This window comes from Orbicella franksi, chromosome 2 (assembly GCF_964199315.1).
Source record: "Orbicella franksi chromosome 2, jaOrbFran1.1, whole genome shotgun sequence".
In the NCBI taxonomy this organism is placed as follows: Eukaryota; Metazoa; Cnidaria; class Anthozoa; order Scleractinia; family Merulinidae; genus Orbicella; species Orbicella franksi.
Window position 1 is genome coordinate 36,906,933 of NC_138146.1, and position 26,591 is coordinate 36,933,523.

The window sequence follows — 26,591 nt, forward strand, 5'->3', positions numbered from 1 at the left end:
GTTCATATAAATAAAGACAAATGTAGCAAGGAACAGCAAACGAAAATGCTGCTGGTATACGCGTAGGATATCTAAAAGATCTGATCAGCCAACAATAGAAATAGAATAATTAACAATGAAGCAAGGCTGATTACTACGTAGAAAGCTTAACGGGACAACGACATGATAGAGTCCAAACTAAAAACCAAGAATTGCAACCGTGGACAACTGGCTGGGTCTCGTCAGCTCGGTGTTGCTCTAAAAAATAGAGCAACCAGCAAGATGGCCTCCCACGCAGACGCTCCTCGGCTAGGGCTCGTCACGCGTTCCTCCCAAGGAACGCGTGAGGAGTATTAAGAGCATCTGCGTGGGAGGCTCCCAGCAGGAAGGCCAATAGTCTACACCTGAGTCTACTCTACGAAATGACCTCAGATGAAACTCAAATCCAAATGATTGTAGATTGGTGAACGGGACATGCAAAACCCATGACTGTGAACAATAATAGGCAAAATCCAGAGCTAGTCTTGTGTATTGCGGACAGACGGTTCCGCAGAAAATACATGGGCAAACCATGCTAAAAATAAATCTGCCAGATAACTAAAGTGAGTTATGGGGGCTCCATACGGGGCTCTAAAACTTTGTACGCAAGATTTCGAAGATTATACGATCGAAGTTTGGAATAACCTACAAACCTAAAACTTAGAGTGGTGACTTCTTTATTTATCTTATCACAATTTCTTGATTTCTCTTGATTTAATTTCTTATTGCGTGACAGTAAAAGTCATCTGTTGTTCGGAATGGCAGTTGCAAGATCTAGGACTTGATTGTATACCTTTTTCGCAGACGCGTGTCGTGTGACGAGACGGAAGTCCCAAAGGAAAACCTTTCTTCCTTCCAGTTTGCAAAGCCGAGCCCTTGTCTCCCCCCACCCCTTCCCGCCCCCGCAACTTCGCGCAAAGGTTTACGGGACGCCTTTCACTTTTTTAGGTTGAAGCATTTATCCCGTGCTTATCACAGTTGCTTTGTGATTTTGCCGTTAAGTTGGTAGAGACTCGTCCGAACGCCTCGCTCGCGACATGGTTGTTTTGTCTTCAATCGCTCCAGGTATCTTCACGTTGATTTTTCTCTGCTTTGCTCCAAGGTACGTCAATCTCTCAAACACAGGAAGTTACGGCTTACCGAAAGGTGTAAACGGTGGAGTTGCCTGCGTCGCTTGCACTGCCGTCGTTGCTCTTACGGAGCAGCTGAGTGTCGTACACAACAAAACATTTGTGGAGGCCTATGCCAAGTTATGTAATGTTCTCCCTAACCTATACAGAAATGCATGTATTTCTCTCGGAGAATTTTACATCCCGCAGGTGATAAGACTCATTGAAGCTAAGTTCACTGCGGACATTATTTGCCATTTCATTCATTTGTGCTATAAGGAAAAGGGGCAGCCATTCTGCCATGCTTTTCCGCCTAAGAAGGATATCGGAGAAAGTGTGTCGCAGGCCAAGGAAGAAGTGGCTTCGAAACTATCCTACGAAAGTGCAAGGCTGCATCACCCAAAAGACCCGGCTTTCGATCCGTGTACTCTGGGAGGTGTTAAGGAACTTTGCAACTTGTTTAACAAGGTTTTCACGAACGATTTGCCTCTGATAGATTTGGATAACGACACGTACAGTGCTTCAGTCGAGTCATGGAGAGGTACGTCTTGGAGGGGCCGTGACTGCGATGATATAAATCACCTGAGTCACCCAGGGGCTAAGCCGAGAGACTGGGACACTGTCTTTGACTCAAATTGCAATGGCATTTATGGAAAAGATCCTATTTTTGGAAAGCCGTATGAAGAATTGTTTTGTAAAGGTTGGTCCTCTTTCTATGGATTTTTTTTATGCTAGTCAATAGTAATAATTACATGTCTGTCAATACCAAACTGCTCTTCCGCCCCCCCCCCCCCCCCAACCCTCCCTCGCCCATTGGACAACTTTTCCTAGGGCATTTGCTATATTGTTTTAGCATAGGGGTGGAGCATTGTCAAAGGTAATGGTATCTTTCAGATTTTAAGAGACTTATATCTTTTGTGGTTTAATTTCAATTTACTAATCGTCCAAATGCAAAATTTATTCAAATTGAGGTGATAAACTGTGTTTAACTCCAGCACTTTTTAACTGAACCTGAACCCCACCCTCACCCTCTCTTGTGAAAGCATTTGCACTTTTCTTTGCCAGTGCAAGACAAGGGCAATACATTCAATTTAGTCAAGCACTTACCTATTGTTATCATCAGTTGGAGTGTTTAATTGTCAGAGCAGGTTTCGATTGGGTGTTGAAATTAATCAGGCAATTACTTTTGTTTTGGTTTTGGTTTTACTATGGTTTGAGATTGGCTGAGTAGTCTAATTGGTAGGTAATTGGTTTGGTTTTGGTTTTACGACACTCAGTTAATTGCACTCACCATTTGCAGAACTGTCTTTAATGACTCTTATCACTAGTACACTGTAGTTGAGTTTGTATACATGTAAATATGAAAATATGAGTATAATGTCCCTGACAAAATGGAATGCCAGTAATGTTGTTGCATTATTTGCTAAGGTTTGTTACTTACCAGAAATGCATTACTTCTAAAAACCATGCCAGGGGTTACAGGCGTGAACAATTATTGCTTGAACACCACTGATTGATCATTAAAATAAATTTTGACCTTGTCCCATAAGTCAGGCATTTGCAGTCTTCCTGAAGCTTCACTGTGGGAATTTGTATCAACGGACTGTCTCACCTTGGGGGGTGGGGGGGATACAGTATGGCATAATTGCAACATTTTTTCCAAGAAATGACAAATGCCCAACAAGTACCTTAGGGGGAGGATGAGTGGACTGGAATCAACAGAGTAATAGGTCTGAATGCAGTCAAATTCAGTCTGTAATCATAAATAAGAGTGAACAACAAAATTGACGACCTCCATAGCTAGTGGTAGTGTGATTTCCCACAAGTATGATGATAAACAGAATTGAACAACACAAAGTCCTATTGTTAGAGTTAATCTTAGTCACAAAAGAAAAAAAAAAGAAGTAAATATGGGGAGAAATATATGAAACTTACTGAGGTTGGTTGGAACACCAACCTCAGTAAGTTTCATATATTTCTCCCCATATTTACTTCTGTTTTTTTAACAGGGTCTGCTGCTAAATACAGGTTTTACTGGACTGTATAAATGGAGTTAATAAAGATGGTTTCGAAATGTCATTTGCTTAGCTGTAGACTCACAATTGTTTAAGCTGTGAATATTCTGATCTTTTTTCAGATTCAGGATATCTTGGTGTAATTGTTCTTGGTGATTCAGTGGCAGCCCACTTTCATATCCCCCCTGAGTGGCTGACAGCACGCCTGTTCTCTGCCAGAGCTTTTAGTAATGTTGCCTTTATAGTTGAGAATGAAATGGATTGGCCCCAGCTGTCATTGTATACTGGCTACTTGAGGTCGTCAAGGTAACCACAACACTATTCATATTTCTGAAGTCATTGTTGCATCTTCAAGTGTATTAAACTTAAGTAGATGGTTTAGGCACATGTAGAGTAGAGCGCTAGGTGTTTGATGCAACCATCGTAATGCTACCCTGGATGTCAGAGTGTTTACTTTTGCTCAACAACTATTAGATATAAGCAGATATAAGCAGTTCTCTTGGAAATCCACTAATCTGATATATATATATCATTATGTCCTCTCATTGTTTTATAATTGCTGATAGACAATGATCATGGGTGCTGCTCGTACAACTGAAAATTGTTCTTATTTATTGATAAAGTTTAGGCTTAAAATTCCTCGAAAATTCAGATTTTTGTCCTACGTAATCTTTTGGAGTGTCCACTAAAACAATTCTAAAGACTCCTCTATGGCAAGCCGTTTGTAGCAAAATTCAATCCTTGCAATATATGTTTAATCCTTTAAATAATGGTTTTATTTAAACATATAAAAAGGCATTCAATCCAATGGCAAATAAAATTTTTGGTTCAATTCAATCTTTTAATTTTCACGATTCAATCCAATACCTGGAATATTGATTCAATCCAATACCTAAAATGTTGATTCAATCCAATACCTGGAATATTGATTCAATCCAATACCTAAAATATTGATTCAATCCAATACCTGGAATATTGATTCAATCCAATACCTCGAATATTGATGCAATCCAATACCTGGAATATTGATTCAATCCAATACCTCAAATATTGATTCAATCCAATATCTCAAATATTGATGCAATCTTCCTGGGCCAAGCACAGCCAACAAGAACGAGAGTAACTGAGCACTAGAGAGCACTGAAAACATGGCGGGCGAAGGAGAACTAGATTTAGAAGTTGAGTTTCCTAAGTTTCTTGCAGACATCTTGGATAAAACGGAAATAATTTTTGAGAATTTGACTCAGAAGTTGCAGAAGCGCACGCCAAAGTTCTTGATCAAACCATTAGTCTGCTTAGGTAAATGAGGCAGTGCTACAACCGAGACATAAGGGACACGGAAAATTTAGATTCCATTACTGCCGCTTTTGTAGATGTAAGTTAACCAATTTTTATGTGACAAACATATTTGTTTATTAAAAGCTGTGTGTGCTAGCTTTTTGTGGCAAATAACATAAACTGTGGCAAATTTTGCTACCACATTGGTCTTTGGTATTGTGCATATTTCTGCTGTCCAATCATTACTGGCACACTAAACTTTGAACTGTAAACAAAATTTTTGCTGTGCCGTGTGCACAGTCAAACATGTTTCTCACAAAAACTGCTAGGGTAAACCTGGCTTTACGGGTAAGTTATTTTTGAAATAGGAACCTTTACATTTTACAAGACAGCAATCATTGAACATTGGGATGTTTTTTAAGTTTTTCAATGTTGTTGTCTCATGTTTTGCATTATTTAACCCACATGTGGTACTTCTTTCCTAAAAACGATGTTTTTCTTGATATTCTACGATAAACATGGCACCAATTTGTTGTGAATATTATCGGGTACCCAGGACTCAAGGCTAGCACTACTGCCAACTAGCCACACATTTCAGTTTTGAATAGTAGATTTTTGCACTTTCACTAGCCATTGTGACAATCATGATGCAATGGAGTACTGGTCTACTGGATGAAAACAAAATTGAGAATTATCCTGACAAAGTAAAACTGATTGAAGAGAATAGAAACTAATGAAAACAGGGAAACTATGAGTGGATTTCATGGAAATAATTGCCGTAATAAGCATATGATAAATATTTAACTATTAAAGGGAGATAAAAGAAAATGGAAACACTGATATTCAAGAAAAGCAGGATTCGTGTTTGTGGGAGTGAAATTTTCTTAGTGATTATTATTAACATTTTAGATGCAACAAGAAATGTCCAAGATTGACCACCACTCTTGTAAAAAAGTCAGTGAAGCTGTGTATGAAAAAGGCTGGCTGGTGCAAAGTTAGTTTTGGCTAATGACATGAGTCCTGTTAGTAGCCATTATGCCAGTGCACCAAGAAGTTAGTCTTGTGTCCTGGGTACTTTTGAAAATAAGATAACAAATTAACCTTGCAACATTTTAACATCTGTTTTGATAAGCACCTGAAAAATCTACAAGGCAGAGTAGTGCACATGGCAGTTATCAAATGCCCTGATTTCTCTTCAGTTAAGCTGTTTTGCTAGAAGTTAGGCATTCTGTAATTCAGGCAGTTTCTGAGTTTTGTATATCAATGAAAAGGAAGATGAGAAAATAATGTACTTGACACAGGGTGAGGTTTTCTGTTGTGAATTGAGTTGCAAAAATACTTTAAGGGCCATAATCTCCTTTACCCAGCCCACACACATGTAGTATTATGCAATTGTCAGTTGCCCAAGTTTAACTGTCACTAGTTCTAAAGCCTCTTGGAAGATGTCTACTCCCATTTGACTTGATTATCTTAAGGGATCTAGCCTTTCCAATAAAAATGACTACACTGAATCAAGTTGTCCCAGGTCAATTTCTTCAATTACAACATTGTTATCACTGTCCAATGGAGTTGGACCATCAGGATCATCACCATAGTATTCAAAATCATATGACTTTCCATTTGAAAGGGGGTTTTCAGGCTGCATCATATGATTAAGCCACATTTGGTATGGCAACCAGTTTTTTTTCTCTTCTTACATTTTGGTGGTTGAAAGCTTCAGTGAACTGGCAAAGAGCAAGGTTTATCCTTGGTTGAAAAATAAATGTAAGGTGGAAAGATGCACTGAATTATCAGTGTCTAGGATGCCTGACAATTCCATACTACAAAAAGTGTAAAAGTACAAGTGGGAAGCACAACGGAAACATCCCTCCACAATCTTTCAATTTGTTGATGGCCCTGCAGTGAAGCTGCCCCTCTCCTCTCTTCTAACCTGCTCCATTGTATCGCACACACCGACGTTTTCAACACCATGATCTACTCGTACTCGGAGGCCAAAATTCTCCATCTCTCTTAACGGCACCCAGAAACAATTCAAGAACTGTTTCTGCTTTATTGTTGGCACTACATTTCAAAAACGTTATTCTCTGAGAAAATCCATCAATACAGCCGTGAATTAGTATTTTCCATCGGATGAGAGAGTGATGTCCATCCAGATGCCAAAGCGAATTTACGCACCTCATCTCAAGACAGTATTTTGGGGATCTAATTTTGCTAACCTTTCTCTTATTCTTCTCCGTTGAACCCGTAACCCAATGGTGTTGTAATTGGTTGACGGTAACAATCGTAAAATAACGAAACAAACAACGAAGTAACTTAAACGGTTCCAAGTTGTACATTTATTCTCCTCGCGATGACGGTATGCGAATATATGCTTACAACACGATCTTGATAATACGACAGAACAAAACAAAAGGCTCAAAATACAAAATCTCGTATTACATGTCAATTGTTAACTCAGGTAACACAACATGTCACGGTCATGCAACTATTAGTCTCTTAACAAATGGACTTAAAGAAACCTGCAATGAAATTATGTCCATACTCTTGAATGATTTTGGTTCCTTATCAGGTAAGCTGTCGAAACCCCTCATATCTTCTAAGCCATACTCTGTCAATCGTCTGTGAATTGTCCATCTCCAAACTCCAATCATCTTTGTTATTGTTGTCCAGATGAATCCTAGTCCTCAAAGTTCCTCGAGCACCTCAACAGGAATTTTAAGAAATGGCCTTCCATGATTTCGTCCTTTTTCGCTTTCTATCGTAATGGAATCCGCAGTAACAGTTGACGGAGTAATAGCTCTGCGACGCAACACACTGAGCACATCTACAAAAGCGGCAGCAATGGAATCTAAATTTTCCGTGTCCCTTGTGTCTTGGTTGTAGCAATGTCTCATTTACCTAAGCAGACTAATGGTTTGATCAAGAACTTCGGTGTGCACTCCTGCAACTTCTGAGTCAAAATTCTCAAAAATTATTTCCGTTTTATCCAAGATGTCTGCAAGAAACTTAGGAAACTCAACTTCTAAATCTAGTTCTCCTTTGCCCGCCATGTTTTCAGTGCTCTCTAGTACTCAGTTACTCTCATTCCTGTTGGCTGCGCTCGGCCCAGGAAGATTGCATCAATATTTGAGGTATTGGATTGAATCAATATTCCAGGTATTGGATTGAATCAATATTCCAGGTATTGGATTGAATCAATATTTTAGGTATTGGATTGAATCAATATTTTAGGTATTGGATTGAATCCCCTGGATTGAATCAATATTCCAGGTATTGGATTGAATCAATATTTTAGATATTGGATTGAATCAATATTCCAGGTATTGGATTGAATCATGAAAATTAAAAGATTGAATTGAACAAAAAATTTTATTTACCATTGGATTGAATGCCTTTTTCTATCTTTAAATAAAACCGTTATTTAAAGGATTAAACATATATTGCAAGGATTAAATTTTGCTACAAACGGCTTGCCATACTCCTCACCTTTGTCAACTATGAACAAGTTTAAAGTCATCTTTGCTATGCCTTGTTGAGTATTAACTCATAGAAAACGTAGGTTTGTAGGACTTCTTATTTTTAAGTATTATGGCCAAGTGATCTACAAAAGCTGAAATATAGACATCTTCTAGGGTACCCAGGGTATGTTGGTTGGTCATTTTGGGGATGAATAGAAATTACACATACAGCTCTATTTTCTCTTGGTTTAAGCTTGTCGTCCTCACATTTATGCTTTTAAAATGCTTGCATTTCTGGGATCACCAAGGCTTACACTGGATTATATTTCACTTAAAGGTGGCCAATGGAAAGAGGTCATGGTGATTCGATTTACCTAAAACTGTGGGAAAGGAACCATTGCAACCATCGAGATTATCAAAATCTTGCTAAGAATGGAGCAGATTCCTTTGAAGCAAACTCCAAACTTATCAAAAGCATGGCAAGAGACCAGAAACTAGACCAACCTGCTTTGGTTTTCTACTCATTAGTGGGAAATGATGTGTGCCAATCAAGACCTGACCTTAGTAATCTGACCACTCCTGAGGAGATGCTTAGAAATGTCCTTGAAACACTTAAAGGTCTGGATGAGCGTCTGCCAAATGGAAGCCATGTGATTCTTATTGGTTTAGTTGATGGTCGAATTCTGTACGACAGTCTTCATAACCGTGTGCATCCCATTGGGAGTCTGAGAAATGATGTGACATATGAGCAGTTTTATGACTTCATGAACTGTTTGCAGATTTCTCCCTGTTTTGGTTGGATGAATTCTAACGAGACCATCAGAAATAAAACAAGTGAAAGGGCTGCCCAGTTAAGTGCAGTGTTGAAACATGTGGCTGAGACAATGACATATGAACATTTTGATGTCTATTACTTTGATTGTCCCATGGAAGAAGTCCTCAGGGTAAGTTACAGTAGCTTATTTTTTTTTCTTGGGGATGTAAAATGTGATTGTGAGGGAGAGTAATTTAGTTGTTCAAAGGCTCTACTTGTGCAGTCAAATGCTGCTTTATGGACACCCATTCGATATGGACAAGTGAATGATTGCAGCATCAATGTCTTTTGACACTATGATGAATAATTCATCCCCAGTGAGTTTGCAATTTACATGTGGATGTGAATTGGTGAATTAAGTCAAGAACATGGGTTGCATGGAGTGCTGAGCAGGCTATATCACGTCTCATATCTAATATGTAGAAGTTAGTGGACTTATGGTTAACTTAATGTTTTATTACGTAATAAAAAAAACCCACAAAATTTTGTTCAATCTTCCCAATATTATTTTGTGTAAAATTTCTGGAGAACAATTTTTGTCAGGCATGATATGATACTTAATATCAAATGGCTACTTCTAGAAATGATTTGCTGGACATTTTGATGATCTGAGGTTTGAGCCACAATGCAATGCTTAATATCACATGGCCACCGCTGGAACCTTTGATGATCTGAAGTTTGTATCTCTGTGGTCCAGAAAATGTTTTTTCAGTCTGTATTTTCTGCTATGTGGACTCCCAGATATACAGACATTTTTGTGTGGTAGTCATTTTCAGCCTTCAAGTTTTATAATTGAGTTGTTCAACAACTTTTCTACCCACATAAAGCAGTGACTAAGCAATTGGCTAAGTACAGTATATTATTTTGTTTTCTCAGGAATGGAAACAAAAAGGTCATCCAGTGTATGAGTTGATTGAACCTGTGGATGGTTTTCATCCAAACCTGGTGGCCGAATCTTTAGCAGCTAAGACAATGTGGAGGATCCTGGAATCAAAAATTCCACATGTGCTTGGAAAGGTTAACCCTCATAATGAAATAATAAGACTACTTTTTGGCAATCAAGGAGGATATTAAGGGAAGGTGCAATGATCAAAATTTTGAAAGCAATTATTGTAAAGAATCAACACCAGGAATGTAGCTATTTTTGAATTACTGAATTATTAAATTACAGTTTATACTGATATGTTAAATTTGCTTTCATAAAATGACTGACCGGGAAATAATTTCTAGATAGAAAGGTAAGAAGCTACCTGTATGTGAATTGAATGGTAGTTTTTTTCAGAAAGTTTTGTATTCATTAATTGTTTTTTGGTTTGTTTGAATGCATCATGGTTGTTGTGATATACAGGTGTTTCAACACTCATTTTTACCATGTTAAGTGTAAGTTTACGTTCCAAATATTAGTTGCTAAAACGAGTTGTAGCGTTACACGAGCCAAATGCAAGCCCAAGTCAACCTCGAGTCACGAGTCAACCTCGAGTCAAGCACGAGTCAAGCCTATTTTTTTAACTTTTTTTTTATTTTGTCCCAAAGATATAGATTGTGGGGAATAAAATATATGAATATAGATTGTCTTAGCAGTTAACAACACTTCTAACAACAGGCTCACCTCAATCGCGTCGTGCGCCATCTTGTAGCCTAGACTGCTAGCAGTCTCTCTTTTCCTTGAAAACTGTGGGGAAGAACGCAAAGCGAACGTGACTGTGAGTGTGACCTACGAGCGGCGATGCCGCAAGCCATCGCCGCTAGCATGTCACGCTCACGGTCACGCTCGCACGCTTACTTGGTTTGCGTTCTTCCCCACGGATTTTCGAGGAAAAGAGAGACTGCTCGCAGTCTATCTTGTAGCCTTACGTAACATACTACCTAGAGGACCCTGGGATCATGTGTATTCGTGCTCAGCCCCCCCCCCCCCCCCCCCAAACTACTGCAAACATGGTGGCAAGTCACGTTATTTCCTGTGTCCATTGCAAATTATCAAGGTAACATTGTCTTATCCAAATAGTGAGCGACATGAATCTCGTTGACTATGTAAAAAGAAAATTTGAACAATAACATTCGTGCCACGCGTGCGCAAAAGGGTTGCCTCTTATCGGAATTTCGTGCTGCGATCGAGGTGAGCCTGTTAATAAAATACGCTGTCAGTTAACTGCCAAGACAATCCATATTCACATCTTTTATTTTCCTACAATCTATTTTTTTTTTTGTTCGGGACAAATGAAAAAATTTACAAAAACTGGCTTGACTCGTGATTGACTCGAGGTTTACTCGTGACTCGAGGTTGACTTGGGCTAGCGGTTGGCTCCTGTAATGCTACAACTCGCTATTAACAGGGAAACATTAGAGAAATATTTTTTATATGTAACTTTAAGGCCTGAGCTAACAAATGTTATGCCAATTGGCCTTTTTAGTCGGTTTTTGGTAACAATAATTTAAATAGTTTACTTGAGGGCGACTTGCGGCTGAGACAAGAAGGTTTCATACAATTGTCATATTTACAACAAAATTATGCGGTAGGGTGGGAGATGTCTGCTAGTATCTAAAATATGACGCTTTCAACCCAGAGGGAAAGTTCAAATTAGGTTGTGAGTTAATACACAGTACTTAAAAGTATAAAGGTTTTGGACAAATTTCTGGATAGTGCCGTAATTCAAAAATAATAAAAATTGAAAACTGAAACTGTGCCATTCTTTTTGTTGGGCCATCTGGCTCAAAGACCAGTGTAGATCAGTATTTGAAGAATACAAATAAAACTACATCACTTGTCACTACAAGCTTTATTTACACACAATATACAATAGAAATAAACCTTTGCTAAGCAAATAATTATTCCAGTGCACTTGTCATAATTTCCTGTAACGGTTAACCCAGAAGGACTGCGTTAAGTAGTCGTGATACCTCCTCGTTTCACTACAGTGTAGTTTGTCGTTTCGATACTCGTTTCTCTGGAGTAAAGTTCCTCCGAAGCCGTTGTTTGGCTATGAAAAAGACAAAAACTGAATACGAAATAACATTCGACCTCAGAATGCTTGGTTTGCGGTGCAAAGATTGGGAGTGGAAACTTCCTTTCTTCAAAGACTGTTCTCTGAGCCACTCCATGTGTGTATAAAACACGCTTTCAAATTTGATCGAAGCATGTTAGAGTACACTGAGCGAATGAAAGGATACACAACCAGAAAACTGGATGAAACTTTTTGTTTGCACGGTCAGTCTTTACCTGCTGGGCAATCTGGGGAGGAATCTAGTGGAAAAAGACCTTTGACATCATTAGGATTATACCGTGGCTTGCAACAGCAATCCGCACTGCAGCTAGGTGCACAAGAGTTGAGACATGATTCCGGGCAAGTTTGCCCAAGGGGAAGGGGCACGACGGACGGTAGTGTTTGAGGGGGTGGAGGAGGTTGAGGTGGAACCACCATTGTTGGTGGAGAGCAACAAGATGGATTGCATTGTGGGAAGCACGATGCTGGGCAAGGAGCAGCGCATGTTTGCAGCTGTGGCGCTGGAGGCGGAGGAGGCTGCTTCGGGGGCTGTGTGGCGGAGGGAGGTTCAAGGATTATAATAGGGGGAGATGGTGCTTGAGGTAGTACCTGCGGCTGGGCAGCTGCACAGCATTGTGGGGTGCAGGTTGGGAGACAAGACGGGGAGCAAGGGGCCGGGCATTGAGGGATAGGAAGTGGAAGTGGGATAACTATCGGGGGTGGAGAGACTGGTGCAACGAGAGGAGGAGGTGGAGGTTGTAACGGGAAAGAAGGCTGAGATGCAAGAAGCGGGCTCTGGGTTGAGGAACAACACTGTGGTGAGCATTTCGGAAAACATGCTTGTGGGCATTCGCTTTGGGGACATTGCCCCTGGGTGACAGGTGGCGGGATTGCTGGAGGCTTGTAAAGCTGTGCCAACGCTGGTGACTGCTGGCAACATGTCTGCGAACACTGAGGATAACAAGACGTCGGGCAGCTGGCTGGGCAGGGTGGTGGTGGGGGAGGTAGCATTGGCAAAGCTGGTTGAGGGACTTGCGGCTTGCAGCAAGAAGGACTACAGTCAGGAAAACAGGAGCTCGGGCAGTAGGAGGCACAAGAATCTACAGTCGGAACTGGGTGCGGTAGAGGCTGCGGGGCAACTGCGGCCGGGGGCGGTACACAGCATCTGAAGTCGCAGTCGGGAGTGCATCTGTGCTGACATACTCTTCGGCAGTTTCCTTAGAAAATAAAATCAAAATAGTACTTATAGATAAAAAATTCCTCCTGGACAAATGAGACAATATGCGAAAATTATCAACGAGAATTTTGATCTTAATCGTTTTGGGATTACAATGATTTCTCAGATGACGTACCTTTCTTGTCTGTTTGTGGGCGGCGTCTGCGCACCACATTGCTCCTCTGATATGAATAGCCATAATTCAGTTGCGTTTGTGGATAATAAATATACTGTCTTTTCACCAAGCCATTTTTACCTGCAAAAAGACAGTGCATGTGTCAATAATATAATACATTACCTTAAAGAATTTTCCTTGCAAAAATTGGAGACTAGATGATTTTCTTTCGTTTATAATGGGGACAGCAACCTTTTTTCATTACTTGAGTATGATTGCCCTTTGCACGGAGCACGACGCGCTGTTCGAGGCGGGGGCAAGCCAAATAAGTTAAATTAGCTAAAGGAAAAATATAATAAATGGTAACTAGGATATATGACAGGGGTAGATCTAGAGACGGGGCTGGAGGGATGGCTAGATACCCCCTTTAGGAGAAGCAAAAAATTAAAAAAAAAATGTGAAAAAGATTGTGAATATTATGACAGAAATAAAGCCAAAAACTCTGGACAATTACTTCTTTGTAATTTCAACTTCGTGGTATTGCTAGTATTTCTGGTGTAACAATTTTCACAGCAAGTCCCATTTCTCAAATTTCAAAGTTTTGTGGGCACGCCCAATTGATTCTGCAACCCCAACGTACCAGCCACCCCTCCCCTCCCCCACCCCTCCCGTTAAAAATCCTGGATTCGCTCCTGTATGCCAATGCAATCATTTACACTAGATTCATCAATGCGAACTTTCCACCGGTTGAACGCGAACGGACCCAAAAGTGCCATGCAGACACACAAGGCCGTGAGATTAAAACACTAAAGAATGTTTCTGAAACTCGATAGAAGCACGGAATAAAGACAATAATCTTTCGAAAAAATGTTCTACATGTGAATGCTGTTAAGTTATAAGAATAGTGCTTTTAGCCAATCAGCAAACGTCCTATTTCTTTTTAAAGGCTTGTGCATCTAATGATCTTTAATATATCGGTAATTGGCAAGTCCCCTAACTGTCCGCCATTCTGGAAATATCATAGATGAGGTTATCCAATGATAAGGGCGTATGTTATATAATCATTAGATTCAATTTCGCATTACCTTTTATTGCATTGGCTTTTCTTTTCGGAACTGGGCTTCCCTCTCCTTCCAGTAAAACAAAAGATAAAACGCACAGCGTCCAAAGGCAAATTAATTTACTTAGCATCGCTCAGCACTCCACCCCGAGAAAGCTGCAAAATATAACATTAACTAAAAAGGATGTTATCAGGGGGGAGGGGTAGGAAGAATACTAGAAGGGTGCAGTGATGGGCGTGTATGGAGGAACTTACACTGTGCAGGCAAGGTAAGAACAAAGGTCGGACAAAGTGGTTATGTTTTTCTCTCCCTTATTTATATGATTCAAATGCCATTCTACTTAAGGGTTCACCGGACCAAAAGCAACTAGTCATCTTACGTTGTTGCAGAGTTGAGCTAGCCCGTGTTCCCGTTACGTTCACATCAAGAAAGAAAACCTCTTTCATATATCAAAAGCGGTAAAAGTAAGTTTAGTTTAATACAGTATAATACAAAAATTCTTTCCCTCGTAAACAGAATTAATCGTTGATTTTTGTTTTTCTTAGTTACCAGTTCTCTGATGAGGAATTAGGTGACTTTTATGTTACTGGTAACTGCAAAGTAATATGTATCGTTGTATAGAAATAACCGATTGGACAGTTTCGGTTCTAATCAAAAAATTATTCAGTTGGCTGTAGCTGGTAGATGGTTTGTATGTCTACCGGGCAAGACCCGCGGTATTATCGACGAAAAGAAAGGTGAATAAAAATAAAACCATCCCTTACAGGTGGCCTGGTTGTGAAGGTATCTTTTGGAATTCGGTAAATAACCAATTTATCGTACCTGTTTTTCTAAATCGTATTGAGGCGGCTTTCCTTTCATCAATTGCTTGAGAGGTAGTTTGATTCGTGCTTGGAATCTGAATTCATAAGAATAAAGTAGCTAGGTGTTTGTTTCATTTAACCGGCCTAACCTCTCGGCGTTGTGTCGGTCGAAGTTCTTTCTTCCAGACAATGTTTATCCTTTGACAAGCGGATGTAGTCAAAACAAGCAGGCTGTTATGCAGAACGTTTTTAGAAGTAGCCGATCAAACGGAGTAAAAATAACCGTAAAGATACAGCGATTATAGAATAATTTCTTCAATCTGTATTGAAGTGTCCAGTTTTGTTTGTAACTTACAGACATCCATATTCGTTTGCTGAGGACGTTGATGTTAAGATCTTTATACATGGCATTCGAACAAGCAAGGAGAGGAGACAAAAATAAATAGTTTGGTTTCAAAGAAAACCTACCTCTTCCAGAAGGTCCAAAATTTTCTATTTCTCGCGGCTGTCTATAAAAAGGTCATCGATATTAAAATCTTAGGGCAAGAAAAAAGGATATCATGAATTATTTAAACCTCGACGCTTATTGCCTCGCGGGTGTGTTATTAACCTGTGGTACACTTTAGACACCTGTTTGTGTTAATGACAGAGATATTGTCTTGTCTGTGTGCATCTCTATATATTCAAAAGAACACAGTTCGCACACATAAGTTCTTTTGTCACTTTATACGCGTTAAAATAGAGCATTTCACTAACTTTGAAACAGAGACAAATGAAAAGGAAGGAAGATCTTCCAAAACGCCATGTTGACCTCCAGTTTCTCACACATTGTCAGCTGTTACGTTATTTATTTTTTCTCGGTTAATTTGGGACCTGCCTCACGGAACTATTTACCCCTGTTTGCCAGTTTAAGCAGAATTCTTGTTTTCTTTCGAGACCTTTCCTTTCCTTCGAAACTAATTTCCTTTTGTTCTTAGGGTTGCCCTTGTTTATTTACTATGTTTCCTTGGCGTTCCTAGGTAATGGCGCGCTCCGTTTCTGACTTCGCGACCCCATTCTCGTCCCCAGAGCTAGACTGCGTAGCTTTGCGGCTTAAGCAATTTGAACGCGCGCACAAAGCGGCGAAGCTTGGGGAAATGACAACTGATTTCTCAGCTGTCTCTACACCCCAGTCTGCTAAGGGCTTCGCCGCTAATTTTCGCGGCTTAGTGCGCGCATTCAAATTGCTTAAATCAGCAAGCTATGCAGGCTACCCCAGAGCTGAACTAAGGTTGGCGCTGATCACATGATCGGGGAACTGGGAAGCAGCTAGTTTCGGTCCAAATTCTTACTTTTGACTTTCGTATTCGCGCAAGTTGGGTAATAGACCTTCATGAAAGGCATATAGAGACCAAATAGGTGTCTACCAACATATGCAGGTGAAATGAATGAACAGTTTGTAAATTGCGCTACAAAGTAGTGCTACAGTACAAATGGATTGCATTGCATGGTTATCTTCTCAAGAAGCGCCATATGGAGAAGTGGGGGAGGGAGAAGGGGATAAATGGACTAGCGGCGCAAAAACTGGATTCGAAGGGGTTTCGCTAGCTGCTAGTTATTTTGGCAGTTAATTATTTTACAAAGTAATCTGTTGTCTCCCAATCAGTCAGATAGATAAAAGATTCATAAACTGAATGATTATACACAAGTTAAAGTAACTGTTTTTGTTTCATTTTCCTCCTACAAATTTAATACGCTTCAGATGCATCTTCAAGTGACTGTGACATCCAAATCAGCCCTCATAAAAACGACGCCTTTAAACGGAGTGGCGCCGATGAAAATGTCAGTCACGCTGAAGAAATAATCAGGTCTCGCTTGGAATTATATCTATGTTATAGTTAATTAGTCTCTATTTCCTTTTTCTATTTTTATCTTATTATTATTATTATTATTTTTTTTTTTTTTTTAACTGAACCACTTACTCACTTTTTGTGACGAGAGAGTGGGCATTCCAAAATTATGGGGAACTGATGGCATCAGCTCACACCAACTGCCTTTTTTAGGACCACCCCTTCCGGGCATACTAGCATATATTCTTCGCTATTACATGTGAACTTCATAGTTGATGAACCAAATTAACCCCGTAGCGAGTTTATAGAGGGGAATTTTCGCGCGTTAGCCATTCGTTCGAGCATAATTATCCATAGCCTGCCACGTTTGTAGCTGGTTGCTTATCAATCTGCTCTTGATATACAAGATCTCAAGTGAATCAAGGTGACAGCCATTACGGAATGCATAGATTGACTTTTATTAATCTATTTCTATTGCTTAATTACATGTAACACTTAACACTAGCTACAACCAGTTAAATATTTGTCTCAGACGTTTTGTAAATAGATATGTACTCATATATAGTCGCGCAGTCTAGTTTCGAACCCTTTACAGAGCTGTGCTCCTCACCCTCTCACTCGATTAAGTTATTTCATAATTTCAACTTTATTTCTAATGAACACGCCAAACAAAGTGTGAAACTTGGAGCACTAGAAATAAATCACTTACTGGGTTTGAAAAGGGTCATGACGAGTAAAAAACAAAAACAAACATACGTGTTACATATTTACAGACAGAGTTAGTTTGACCGATGAAATAACTGCACTAGCTCGCCAAACATAAACTACTTAGAATGACTTCTTGTATTTGCCATAATAACTCAGATAATCGCACTAGTGGCAATTCACAACAGATCGTGTATTTCTGTCTACATGTAGTTGCAACCGGCCATCCCTACCCAAATTGGTAGACTAGAAATTTTTTTTTTTTCCCGTAAGCCAGGGCCGTAATGGTAACGGCAATGTTTTGCCGGCACTTGCCTCAGTCATTTGTTTCGTTTTTAGCCGAGTGTTGTGTTTTTTTTTCCGGAGGGGGGAACTAAAGCACTGCTAAATACCTAGGAACTGTTCTCTGACTTCAGCCCTGTTAGCTGAACTGTTTAATCTAAGTGAATGAATCTTCCTCTTCGATTTTTTTTATATAGAAAATAAACTTTTAAGGTAGTCTCGCTGAGTAAACTACTAATAAAGTCTTAACTCTTTCACCTCAAACGTCAGATTGCGTTCCGCTTAATATCATATCTCTTGTGTCCGGTGAATCTTCCATAATATTTCCCTTGGAAGAAAATTGATATTTGTTCTGAATTTAGCTTTTGTAATATGTTACAAAAACGAGCAAAACAGGGGAAAGGCGACCTTAATTAGTTCTGAAGGATCTCCCCTGCTTTGCTGGGTGTTAGAGGGAAATTACGTTTATATACACAATAAGGGGATCTATCATGGCGCCCGTAGACAGATTAGATTCTGCCAGGAATTTTGTTTCTCTTGTCCCACGATTGCGGCAGAAGGTCCATTCCTGCACAACAGCTTCGCGAGCAGAGTGGTGCGCATGTGTCCGGACATGATGGCGCTGGACAGCTGGTCAACGCGGTCTTCATAGGAACCAGGCCGGGTGAGGCAGTTCTAGTGATGGCATCCTACAGGAATTAAAATGAACGATATGAAAAAATGAATAACCCAACAAATAACTAAACCGATAAACGGGATCCAACGAATGAACGAAGTGCCGCCATCAACTTTCCACAGATCACATATATGCAATCCGAAGATGCCTTTTCGTTTGATTGATTGATTGATTGATATGATTGATTGATTGATTGATTTACTGACTAATTGCTCACCATTGGGTTGTCTTGTACAGCTCCGTAAGGTAAGGGCTGTTGGGCTAATGGAGCAGGCTGTGGTAAGAATGGAGAACAACAGGACCACTGACATGACGGAGCACATGCAAGGGGACAAGAACCTGGACATGTTATCCCTGTTAAAAGAGTAAAGAAGTGTTAGTCAATCACATTAATAACTGCATAGTATGAATAATATAGCGCTTGACATCTGCCATTGACAATTACAAGTTCAGAAAGGAAGTTTAACTCTGTTTTTTGTAAAATAAAGTGACTAGGAAATCGAATTCTCCCATTGGATAGCATGTTAATCTGTCGCTCTGTTTGAGCCAGTTTTTTTCCTCAGGGGTAGGGGGACGGTTAACATTAGTCTCATAGGATATAATTTTAGCACTCTATTTCCACAAGCAAACTCCTTTTCTGCCTAAATTATGTTTAAAGAAGCGGTAAATAAACATATATATTCGATTTCAGCAGCTTTTATATGTAGAAATCTTGTCAAACCAGAAAATAATGCTTGTTAACTTAGCATGCATCAGTCAGTTTGCTAACATCATACGTGACCCTTAACTTTTCTCTGTTTTAATGAAAATAACCCTGATGATCTAGAGCGATCGATACAATTTCCTTTTTTTCACAAACACTTGTCCTTGCTCTGATCCATGTTACATGATAATTCACCCACCTGCCGTGGGTGCTACAGCAGCTGCAGCATCTTGATATGGGTAACCTGCGTAAGGTGATTGCTGGGGTCCCTGCTGGGGCTCCTGCTGGGCCGCCGCCTCCTTGGTTGGAGCCGGCAGAGCGAAAAGTTTGGGGATTGGTACTCTTTGAACTGAGGCTACAGGCTTGATGTCAAGGTGAACTTTGGCTGGCTTGTGAGGTTTGGGGTGAGAAGCTTTGTGATCAGATTGCTTATGGAATTTGTGTGTAGGCAAGCAACAGTCAAACCTGTAACAAGGGAGAAGTATCGAGTTTTTGGTTTGAGTATCATAAGTTAAGCAGAAGTTATAAGTTACTTAAGTGCTTGATGATCTATACCAGCCTAGTGATAATGAGCCACCCTTGATAAATAAAGATGACTTGAATTGACCTAACTTAAGTAGATCTGCATTAGTTTCCTAATCAAGTGGTGAAGTCCGTTTTTAGTGAAATAAAAATGATACCGTATAAGAGAATTAAAACAGTTTATTTGATCCGTCTGAAGGAAAGGCATATAAAGATTTACCATAAAAGGATATGAAATTCATAGTTTTGAACATTAAAAAGTCAATAGTATAGTCACAGTACTCTGTTTCGGTGGCGTTCGGTGCGGGGGAAAGATACTTTATTGTATATAAGACCTGTTAGCTCTAAGACTGCCATACAAAAAAACTTAACGACTCGTTATAAGGAACTGTTCAAACAAATTTTTGTTCCTAGCAAGTAATCATTAATGCGAACTCCATTTCATAAAGCCTCCAATCCCCTGTCTCACTTTGCCGGCCATTTTTTGATTTTTTTGCCTGATATGTATACCCTTGCATATGAAACAATTATTGGATGATGTTTTTGTGATATCCGGATTAATCAAGGTGAAGGCTGAGGCTGATAACACTAACCGAGACCTTGATTATTTCGGGTGTTAGAAAAACCGAATCTAATAATTGTTTTATTATACATTGTTTTAAAGAAAATAACCACAAACGGATTATCACACCGAACGCAGTTTATTTTCGACAAGCCATGTTCTTACTTCGCTGTCCGTGAACTTGACATTGCTCTTGGAAATCACGCATTGCGCGCGCAACCAACAGATTATTCACTTATCTGCTAGCAGATTAGTGAATAATCTGTAGGTTGCGCTGTTTCCCAGAATTAACTGTAGGCTTTTAGCTAATGATCACATGAGGAGACAGATGGTGACTACAATGTATAATAAAACAAACAATCCACTCGCCTGCATACTGGCTTGCAGAGTTTCTGACACGGCGGAATACAAACTATTCCAATCTTTGATGGCGGCTTCTTGTGTACTGGCTTCTTTTTGTGATATGTTTTAACAGGTTTCTCCGGGGGAGGTTTCGGTGCTGCTGCGGGTGAAGCCTTACTACCTCCCAGATACACTGGCCGTATACTCAGATTTAAGGCCTGGGAACGACAACAATCTGAATGATAGGAAATAAGTCGGTGATATTGCATGCTCAGAAAAATATTATCTTTTACAACAACTCTACTCTTCTTGTGTTCTTGTTCTCTAAGCGTGGCGAGAGAAAGCTTACTCTGAATGTGAATGCATTATCCTTTTTAAATTTTAACCGCTTATCTTCGTGGTAGGATTGTTCGACGCCTATCAAATTCGAAATCAATGAGGCAAAGTTTGTTGGTGTTGCAGCAACCTTTTGCGTCTTTAAGAAAAATGATATTTGAACGTTAATGAAGCAATAACATATTGACGATCGAGATGGTCCCCTTTATAGGCCTGAAGGAACCTGAAGGTTTCCTGGAGGTCTCCTTGCAAAGAAATAATGATGATGATGATGACGATTGATGATGATGATGATGATGATGATGAAATAGCTTTCTAGATCATCCTAGCTTAGACTTCGAGTTGTGAAGAAAATAATTTCGTATGCACGAGGGAAATTCAAATTTTCCAATCAACACAGTAATCGAACCTTCAGTGAAAGCGAAATAAAGATTAAAGATTACTTAAGGGAGAGAACAAAATATGAAATATTAGTACGATGCAAATAGAGGAGCTGGGTTTATGAACAATTGAGTAATGTTACTGTTCGATAGAACTTTATAACGATAATTAACAATTATTCCATGAGCGTGCGTTGAATATGAGTTGGCTATAACCAATCTCATATCCAACAAGCGCGAATGGAATAATTGTTTTATTAAATTCGGTGCGTTTGTACTCTTGGAAATATAGCTTAATTTTATTGGGTTTTAATTTTACAAAACGACCGGAAGTCGATGTGACAAAAACAACAACAAGTGGGAAATCACATGACATGCGCGCTGTTTGTAAAATTAGTTGAATGAAAAATTTGAGAGCGAAGCAAACGAATTTGCTGAATGAAATTGCAATCAAGTAGAATTCAAGAAACGTCTATCAAATGAAGGATATATAACCTTGGCCAGAAAGTTTGAAAAGCGTTCGAGTTCGAGTCATGGAGAAGAGCCAAATAATTGTGCACTTGCACATTGCCATCGTAATAATGCTGCGGAAAACTTTGATCGCCATGTGACACAGACGTTGTGCCAAAATTATCCTCGACAAGATCTCTCTCAGGATTCCCTTGCTTTGAAAGCCTTGGCATTTCGAGCTGTATGTGTGGAGCTCATTGTTGGTCAGTTTTAGAGTCAAGGACAGAAACTATGTTAGCGTCAGATTCATCTTCAGAATCTCCGAGGCCACCCTGGTGGTTTTTCGTGGCTGGTAAAGAACCGGGCTTACTTCGGTTCAGCTCAAAACACTCAACTCCTTGAGGTGTTTTTCGCAAGGACAGAATTGTTGGCGCTAGCTGTCATTGATTCTCTCGTCGTCGTCGGCCAAAAAAGAGACTGCGATAAAACTAGGTCGTCCTCTGTAGCTGTGCGGGATTCTTGCTCTCGGCCGATCCGAGCTTGCTTAGTCGAACAGTTTCCTCATCTGCTCATTGGAAACTGGTTTCTTATGGACTACGCCGGCAATTATGCCTGTTTTCCTGCGGCCTTTTACAAATGCATATGCTCTAATAATTTATTTGCCTGGTCAGAGATAATGGAAAACGGTTTGTTGTGCGGCGGCGTACGAAGGAAATGATCAACTGGCGGCTTTAATGGATTTAATCAATGAACTTTTGCAATACGTGTCATCTTTCTTCCTCGCGGACGAGTAAAAACACTTCAACTGAGCATTCAGTTCTTCTTTTGACATTTCTTATATCGGTTTCGAAAATTTGGTGCCACCAGGACTAGCAAGCCATTCTGTTCAGGTAAAATTTGTTTTTGTTACATAATCTTCATGAATGCGTAAAATCTCGCCGGTCATATTTTAATTTTGCAACTTTAAGGGAGATAATCTTATCTCGAGCTTTGTGGCTTTTTTGTTGTTACTGGCTCGGCAATGTCCATAATTTCCTGTATTTGCTGTGTAGATAGCTCACCGAATGTGCTTTTTTTCATCCATTTTTTTTGTCGACGAAACTTTGCTTCACGCGAAAAAGCTCATGCCGAGCGACATTTGCCGCTTTCATTTCCATATAAGGTCAAACGCAGGTATAATGGCTGGTAACCGAGATCCAGTGAACCAATCAGAAAGCTGGAATTGCATTATCCGAGGCTGAGAATTTAATAATTTGAGATATGTTTCGCTTGCGTTTTTTTCGTGGCGACCAGTAAAATGACTTCGTAAGAAGGAATCTATTTACTTTATGTTAGGCTGCGTGGAGTTGTTAAAAACGCTGCATTTTTATGGATGATTTTAAATGACAACTAACCTGGCTTGCAGAGAGGGGCACAGGAAGCAGAGCAGCCCTGAGCAGCGCAAGGGTCACCTGCCGGATACCCAACATATCCCATATCATACGGGTTAGCGGGATACTGAGGAAATGCTGGCTGGCTGGCTTGGAAACAGCATCCTGAATCACAGTTAGGATAACAGGACCCCGGACAGCCGACAGGGCACGCTGGAGGGGGAGGGGGTGGAGGGGGGAGGGAGGCCTGGTAACCGACCAGCTGGTTGAACATGGAGGGATCGTAGTTCGGTGCTCCGGGCGTACAACAGCTTCTCTTGCAGGAGGACAGACAGAAACGCTTGCATCCTGGATGGCATTCCCACGCGGATCCTAAATCCAAATGAAGCGAAAACCTGATTAGAAGCATGCTAGTTATGCACTGCTTTCGAGTGATATACATATCTTATTAACCTTAGGCGAATGCCATGCTTGGAAAAAGTCTGCCTAGGGTATTCGCAGTTCGGACTCCAAGCGCCCATGCGAAAAAGACCAAGGGCCGATATTCTCCCAGTAAGGTCCCGAGCAAGCTTGGTTAATAAAATGTTTATCACCTGATGAAAAATTGCGGTTTGAAAAAGTCTCATGATCACGTATTGGAAAGACACCGTAAGAGCAATATTTACTGGGAGTCGATTTAGCGTACACAGAGTCTGACGCTTTTTTTTTTTTTTAGTGACTTTGCAGTTTTCCTTGCAATTTACGACTTCTCCTCGAGGAAGAGGCAAGAGAGTTCGATAGAAAAAAAGAAAGGATCTCACGTGTTTTTTTTTTTTTTTTTCGCTAACGTTAGCTTTAAGCCACCAGAAAATCCCAGAGTGTGTTTACACGGAATCATTCAGGACAGTGCCTGGTCCAATACTTAGAAATATCTGAAAGGCAATTGAGCAATCTGACTGATTGCATTATTTTAGCAATTGGTCCACTGAACTATCTCAGTCGAGGATGCAATAAAGTAAATGGTCCCACAAGTCAGACTTGAACAAAGTAGTGAAGATTTGGGAAAAGTAACGTTTAACATTTGATTGGCTTAGAACTGAACGTAACCCCTTTAACCTGATTGGTTATAGCAAACTTCATGCCTTGTTCATTTGGAGCTAATCAAGATGTTCAGACAAAGATCATATGAAAACAGCTCTATTTGACAAAAACTTAGGATGTGTTCCTTTCGGAAGATCCGCATCAGGATCGTTGATCCAAGATTATTCGGATTATGGTGCGTCAAAGGTACCGATGAATCCTTGATCACAGTGGATCCATCGGTTCGTTGCTCCTTCATAATCCAAAGGATCTTTGATCATTGGCCCTGATCCGCTTCATCCAAGAGAAATAAACCCTTACTTACTTTGAACTGGATTCACAGTGTCAATCACAACTGACTTCCTACCGCCATGTCCTACAAAATAGAAATAGGAATTGTTCGGACAGTTAGAAACTTGGAAAACCTTTGACAACCAAATACTCGCCTAGGTACTGAGGGGAACGTTGAGGGAGAAAGGGAAACGCGCCTAATCTTGTCTCGACAATCAATGAAATATCATAACCGGAGAAGTGCAGGTATATCCTTCACAAACCAGAAATGTCTCATTCCTAATGTAACTAACAGTGTGCACAGGCATTCAGCTAAGATAAATGCCCCTGTGATGGTCAAATATATTTTCACCCAAAATACATGTAGCACACGTGCACAAACAACACGAGTTTGTTCTTACCAGCTCTATGTTTAAGGTTCTTTAAGTTCAAGCTGTTGGCAAAGGAATAGCATAATGCAAGGAGGCAATAGGAAATCACAGCCCTCTTCATGATCTCAAGCCGATCGCCTTGTTGCCTGAAGAAAGGTAAAACGATACTTAAATATCTCACCAACATGAGCCAAAAAAATCACTCGTTTTGTTTCGTTTTGAAATTCTAACCTTGTGGGTGAACTGAGCTATTAAAGTTATGTGTACGCATGCGTGTTACTTAAAAACGGTTAAAGTACCAAAAGCGAGAGAAGATGACTTTCCCGGCGATAAAATGACGACAATTACATTTTGCTGTTTAAAGCCAAGGCCACATCGAAGGCTAGTGAAAGTCTCCTTGCTATAAACATACTAATATGCTACTATCGGGGAAACAATTTCACTTGAATTATCTTAACGTAATAAAGCTGATGAAGTAGCAGGGACAGTAATTTTTTCAAAGGAAAGACAATCGTCGGAACAGGACCGCGAAAAGTTAATGTCGAAATTCATTGCACGATCAAGACAGTAGCGACAAATACGCCAGGTAATAACTAACAACTGGTAGGTTGGAAGTAGAAAGAGGAAACAATTTTAGTGACTTTGCAGTTTTCCTTGCAATTTACGACTTCTCCTCGAGGAAGCTTTGCTTTGGGTACAAGACAAAGCTTCCGGAAGTCTAAGTTGTTTTTACAAATGAAATATGCGGTTGAATTTTGAGGTGCAAGCAACCCTCGTGTTTTTTAGCCCATAGATCAGCAGGTTGTTGACACTAGATGAAATATTGAGATCTATGCATGCTCGCGATCTGATTTCAGTATCTCCGCAGTTGATCGATATTGTCTTCCACTTTTATCCCTTTAAAAAGTACTTCGCAATCAGCAAAAAAATAACAACAAAAAAGACATCTTCTTCGTTAACTACTATTCTCCCGCAGTTTAATACAACAATGGCATTGTCTAAATCGACTGCTTCTGTTCAGTTTTGTCGGTGTTGGTCGAGAATACAGCGATTCTTAATTAAGACGATTTACCAGTGGCATAGGGCAACCATTCGTCACGGTTAACCACTCATTAAAATGAAGAACAAATGATCTTTCACAGTTATAACGTTTTAAAGAGGCAGAGGAAATGTTATAAGGTATTGAGTAATAATTTTTGTGCCCATTGACCATCGATATCCACGCCATTTTGTTACGGAGGTGAATCACTGATGAAAAAAGAACGTAGCATCACGGTGTGGTAAAAATCTGATTGCTGCGAAACCCTACAGAGAGATTAGCATTTTTCGCTCTAACTTTGGTGATCCCATTCCCTAATTAAGAGAAATCACATAGATCTTACCTTGGCAGCCTGTCAGGTCGACGCGGGATATGGTATTTACCTGCTTACAGGTGAATACTTTACCGTATCGAGCAGTGAGGGAAAGACTAGGAACTGTTTAGAACAACATAAAATATTCAACAGGTTTTCCAAGGTCGATGATAGCTTCTTAGTAAGTTAATCGTCAAACCTTTTACCTGGAGAGAAATAATAGTATTTTTTTACCGTTGACGAAGCTAACAAGAGTTGCAGGAAGTAAAAAGTTTAACTAGTCATTTTTTGTTTTGCTTCCATTGAAACAGTCAACAAATTTCACGCATTACGTCACGAGGAAGGTATTTTTCTACAGCGCTAGTGACTAGTCTGCTAGTAGCGGATTATTGCATTTGAATCCTGATCAGTTTCCTTGTCACAACAAGGAAAGAAAAAACCCTTGTACGTTGTAAGATGAAGACCTGGGATTTTTTTGTTTTTTCAAATGATT

The 26,591-nt window shown here is 39.9% G+C and overlaps 3 protein-coding genes across 4 annotated transcripts; 1 reads left to right on the forward strand and 2 right to left on the reverse strand.

The window, feature by feature from the left end:
* Positions 1-694: 694 nt before the first annotated feature.
* Positions 695-11,196, forward strand: LOC145479674 (acyloxyacyl hydrolase-like). Its single transcript, XM_081458094.1, has 4 exons — positions 695-1,827; positions 3,265-3,448; positions 8,216-8,822; positions 9,569-11,196. Exons 1-4 carry the CDS (start codon positions 1,056-1,058, stop codon positions 9,764-9,766), a joined length of 1,761 nt encoding a protein of 586 aa, XP_081314220.1. The 5' UTR covers positions 695-1,055; the 3' UTR covers positions 9,767-11,196.
* Positions 11,197-11,862: 666 nt separating this feature from the next.
* On the reverse strand, positions 11,863-15,392 carry LOC145479729 (uncharacterized). Its single transcript, XM_081458165.1, has 4 exons — positions 15,337-15,392; positions 14,090-14,220; positions 13,026-13,145; positions 11,863-12,890 (listed from the first exon to the last, which is right to left on the reverse strand). Exons 2-4 carry the CDS (start codon positions 14,193-14,195, stop codon positions 11,899-11,901), a joined length of 1,218 nt encoding a protein of 405 aa, XP_081314291.1. The 5' UTR covers positions 14,196-14,220; positions 15,337-15,392; the 3' UTR covers positions 11,863-11,898.
* A 2,198-nt stretch (positions 15,393-17,590) lies between these two features.
* On the reverse strand, positions 17,591-26,138 carry LOC145479685 (uncharacterized). 2 transcript variants are annotated; one of them, XM_081458112.1, is made up of 8 exons: positions 26,129-26,138; positions 24,777-24,892; positions 24,410-24,460; positions 23,050-23,397; positions 20,517-20,724; positions 19,263-19,528; positions 18,578-18,714; positions 17,591-18,373 (listed from the first exon to the last, which is right to left on the reverse strand). In XM_081458112.1, the coding sequence occupies exons 2-8, from the start codon at positions 24,865-24,867 to the stop codon at positions 18,194-18,196; spliced, it is 1,281 nt and encodes a 426-aa protein (XP_081314238.1). In that variant the 5' UTR covers positions 24,868-24,892; positions 26,129-26,138; the 3' UTR covers positions 17,591-18,193. The 2 variants fall into 2 exon arrangements, with proteins under 2 accessions (XP_081314238.1, XP_081314237.1); XM_081458111.1 differs by lacking the exon at positions 26,129-26,138 and having other exon boundaries at positions 24,777-24,985.
* Positions 26,139-26,591: the final 453 nt, after the last annotated feature.

What these genes read in the sequence shown, in the direction of transcription:
- LOC145479674 (XM_081458094.1), top strand. Translation starts at nt 1,056, where the DNA reads ATGGTTGTTTTGTCTTCAATCGCTCCAGGTATCTTCACGTTGATTTTT. An exon ending in TGAAGAATTGTTTTGTAAAG is followed by an intron (nt 1,828 to 3,264) that starts GTTGGTCCTCTT and finishes ATCTTTTTTCAG; the next exon opens with ATTCAGGATATCTTGGTGTA. An exon ending in CCATGGAAGAAGTCCTCAGG is followed by an intron (nt 8,823 to 9,568) that starts GTAAGTTACAGT and finishes TTGTTTTCTCAG; the next exon opens with GAATGGAAACAAAAAGGTCA.
- LOC145479729 (XM_081458165.1), bottom strand. Translation starts at nt 14,195, where the DNA reads ATGCTAAGTAAATTAATTTGCCTTTGGACGCTGTGCGTTTTATCTTTT. An exon ending in AAAAGCCAATGCAATAAAAG is followed by an intron (nt 13,146 to 14,089) that starts GTAATGCGAAAT and finishes GTCTTTTTGCAG; the next exon opens with GTAAAAATGGCTTGGTGAAA. An exon ending in CCCACAAACAGACAAGAAAG is followed by an intron (nt 12,891 to 13,025) that starts GTACGTCATCTG and finishes TTATTTTCTAAG; the next exon opens with GAAACTGCCGAAGAGTATGT.
- LOC145479685 (XM_081458111.1), bottom strand. Translation starts at nt 24,933, where the DNA reads ATGTTGGTGAGATATTTAAGTATCGTTTTACCTTTCTTCAGGCAACAA. An exon ending in CACTGTGAATCCAGTTCAAA is followed by an intron (nt 23,398 to 24,409) that starts GTAAGTAAGGGT and finishes ATTTGGATTTAG; the next exon opens with GATCCGCGTGGGAATGCCAT. An exon ending in TGCTGTAGCACCCACGGCAG is followed by an intron (nt 18,715 to 19,262) that starts GTGGGTGAATTA and finishes CTCTTTTAACAG; the next exon opens with GGATAACATGTCCAGGTTCT.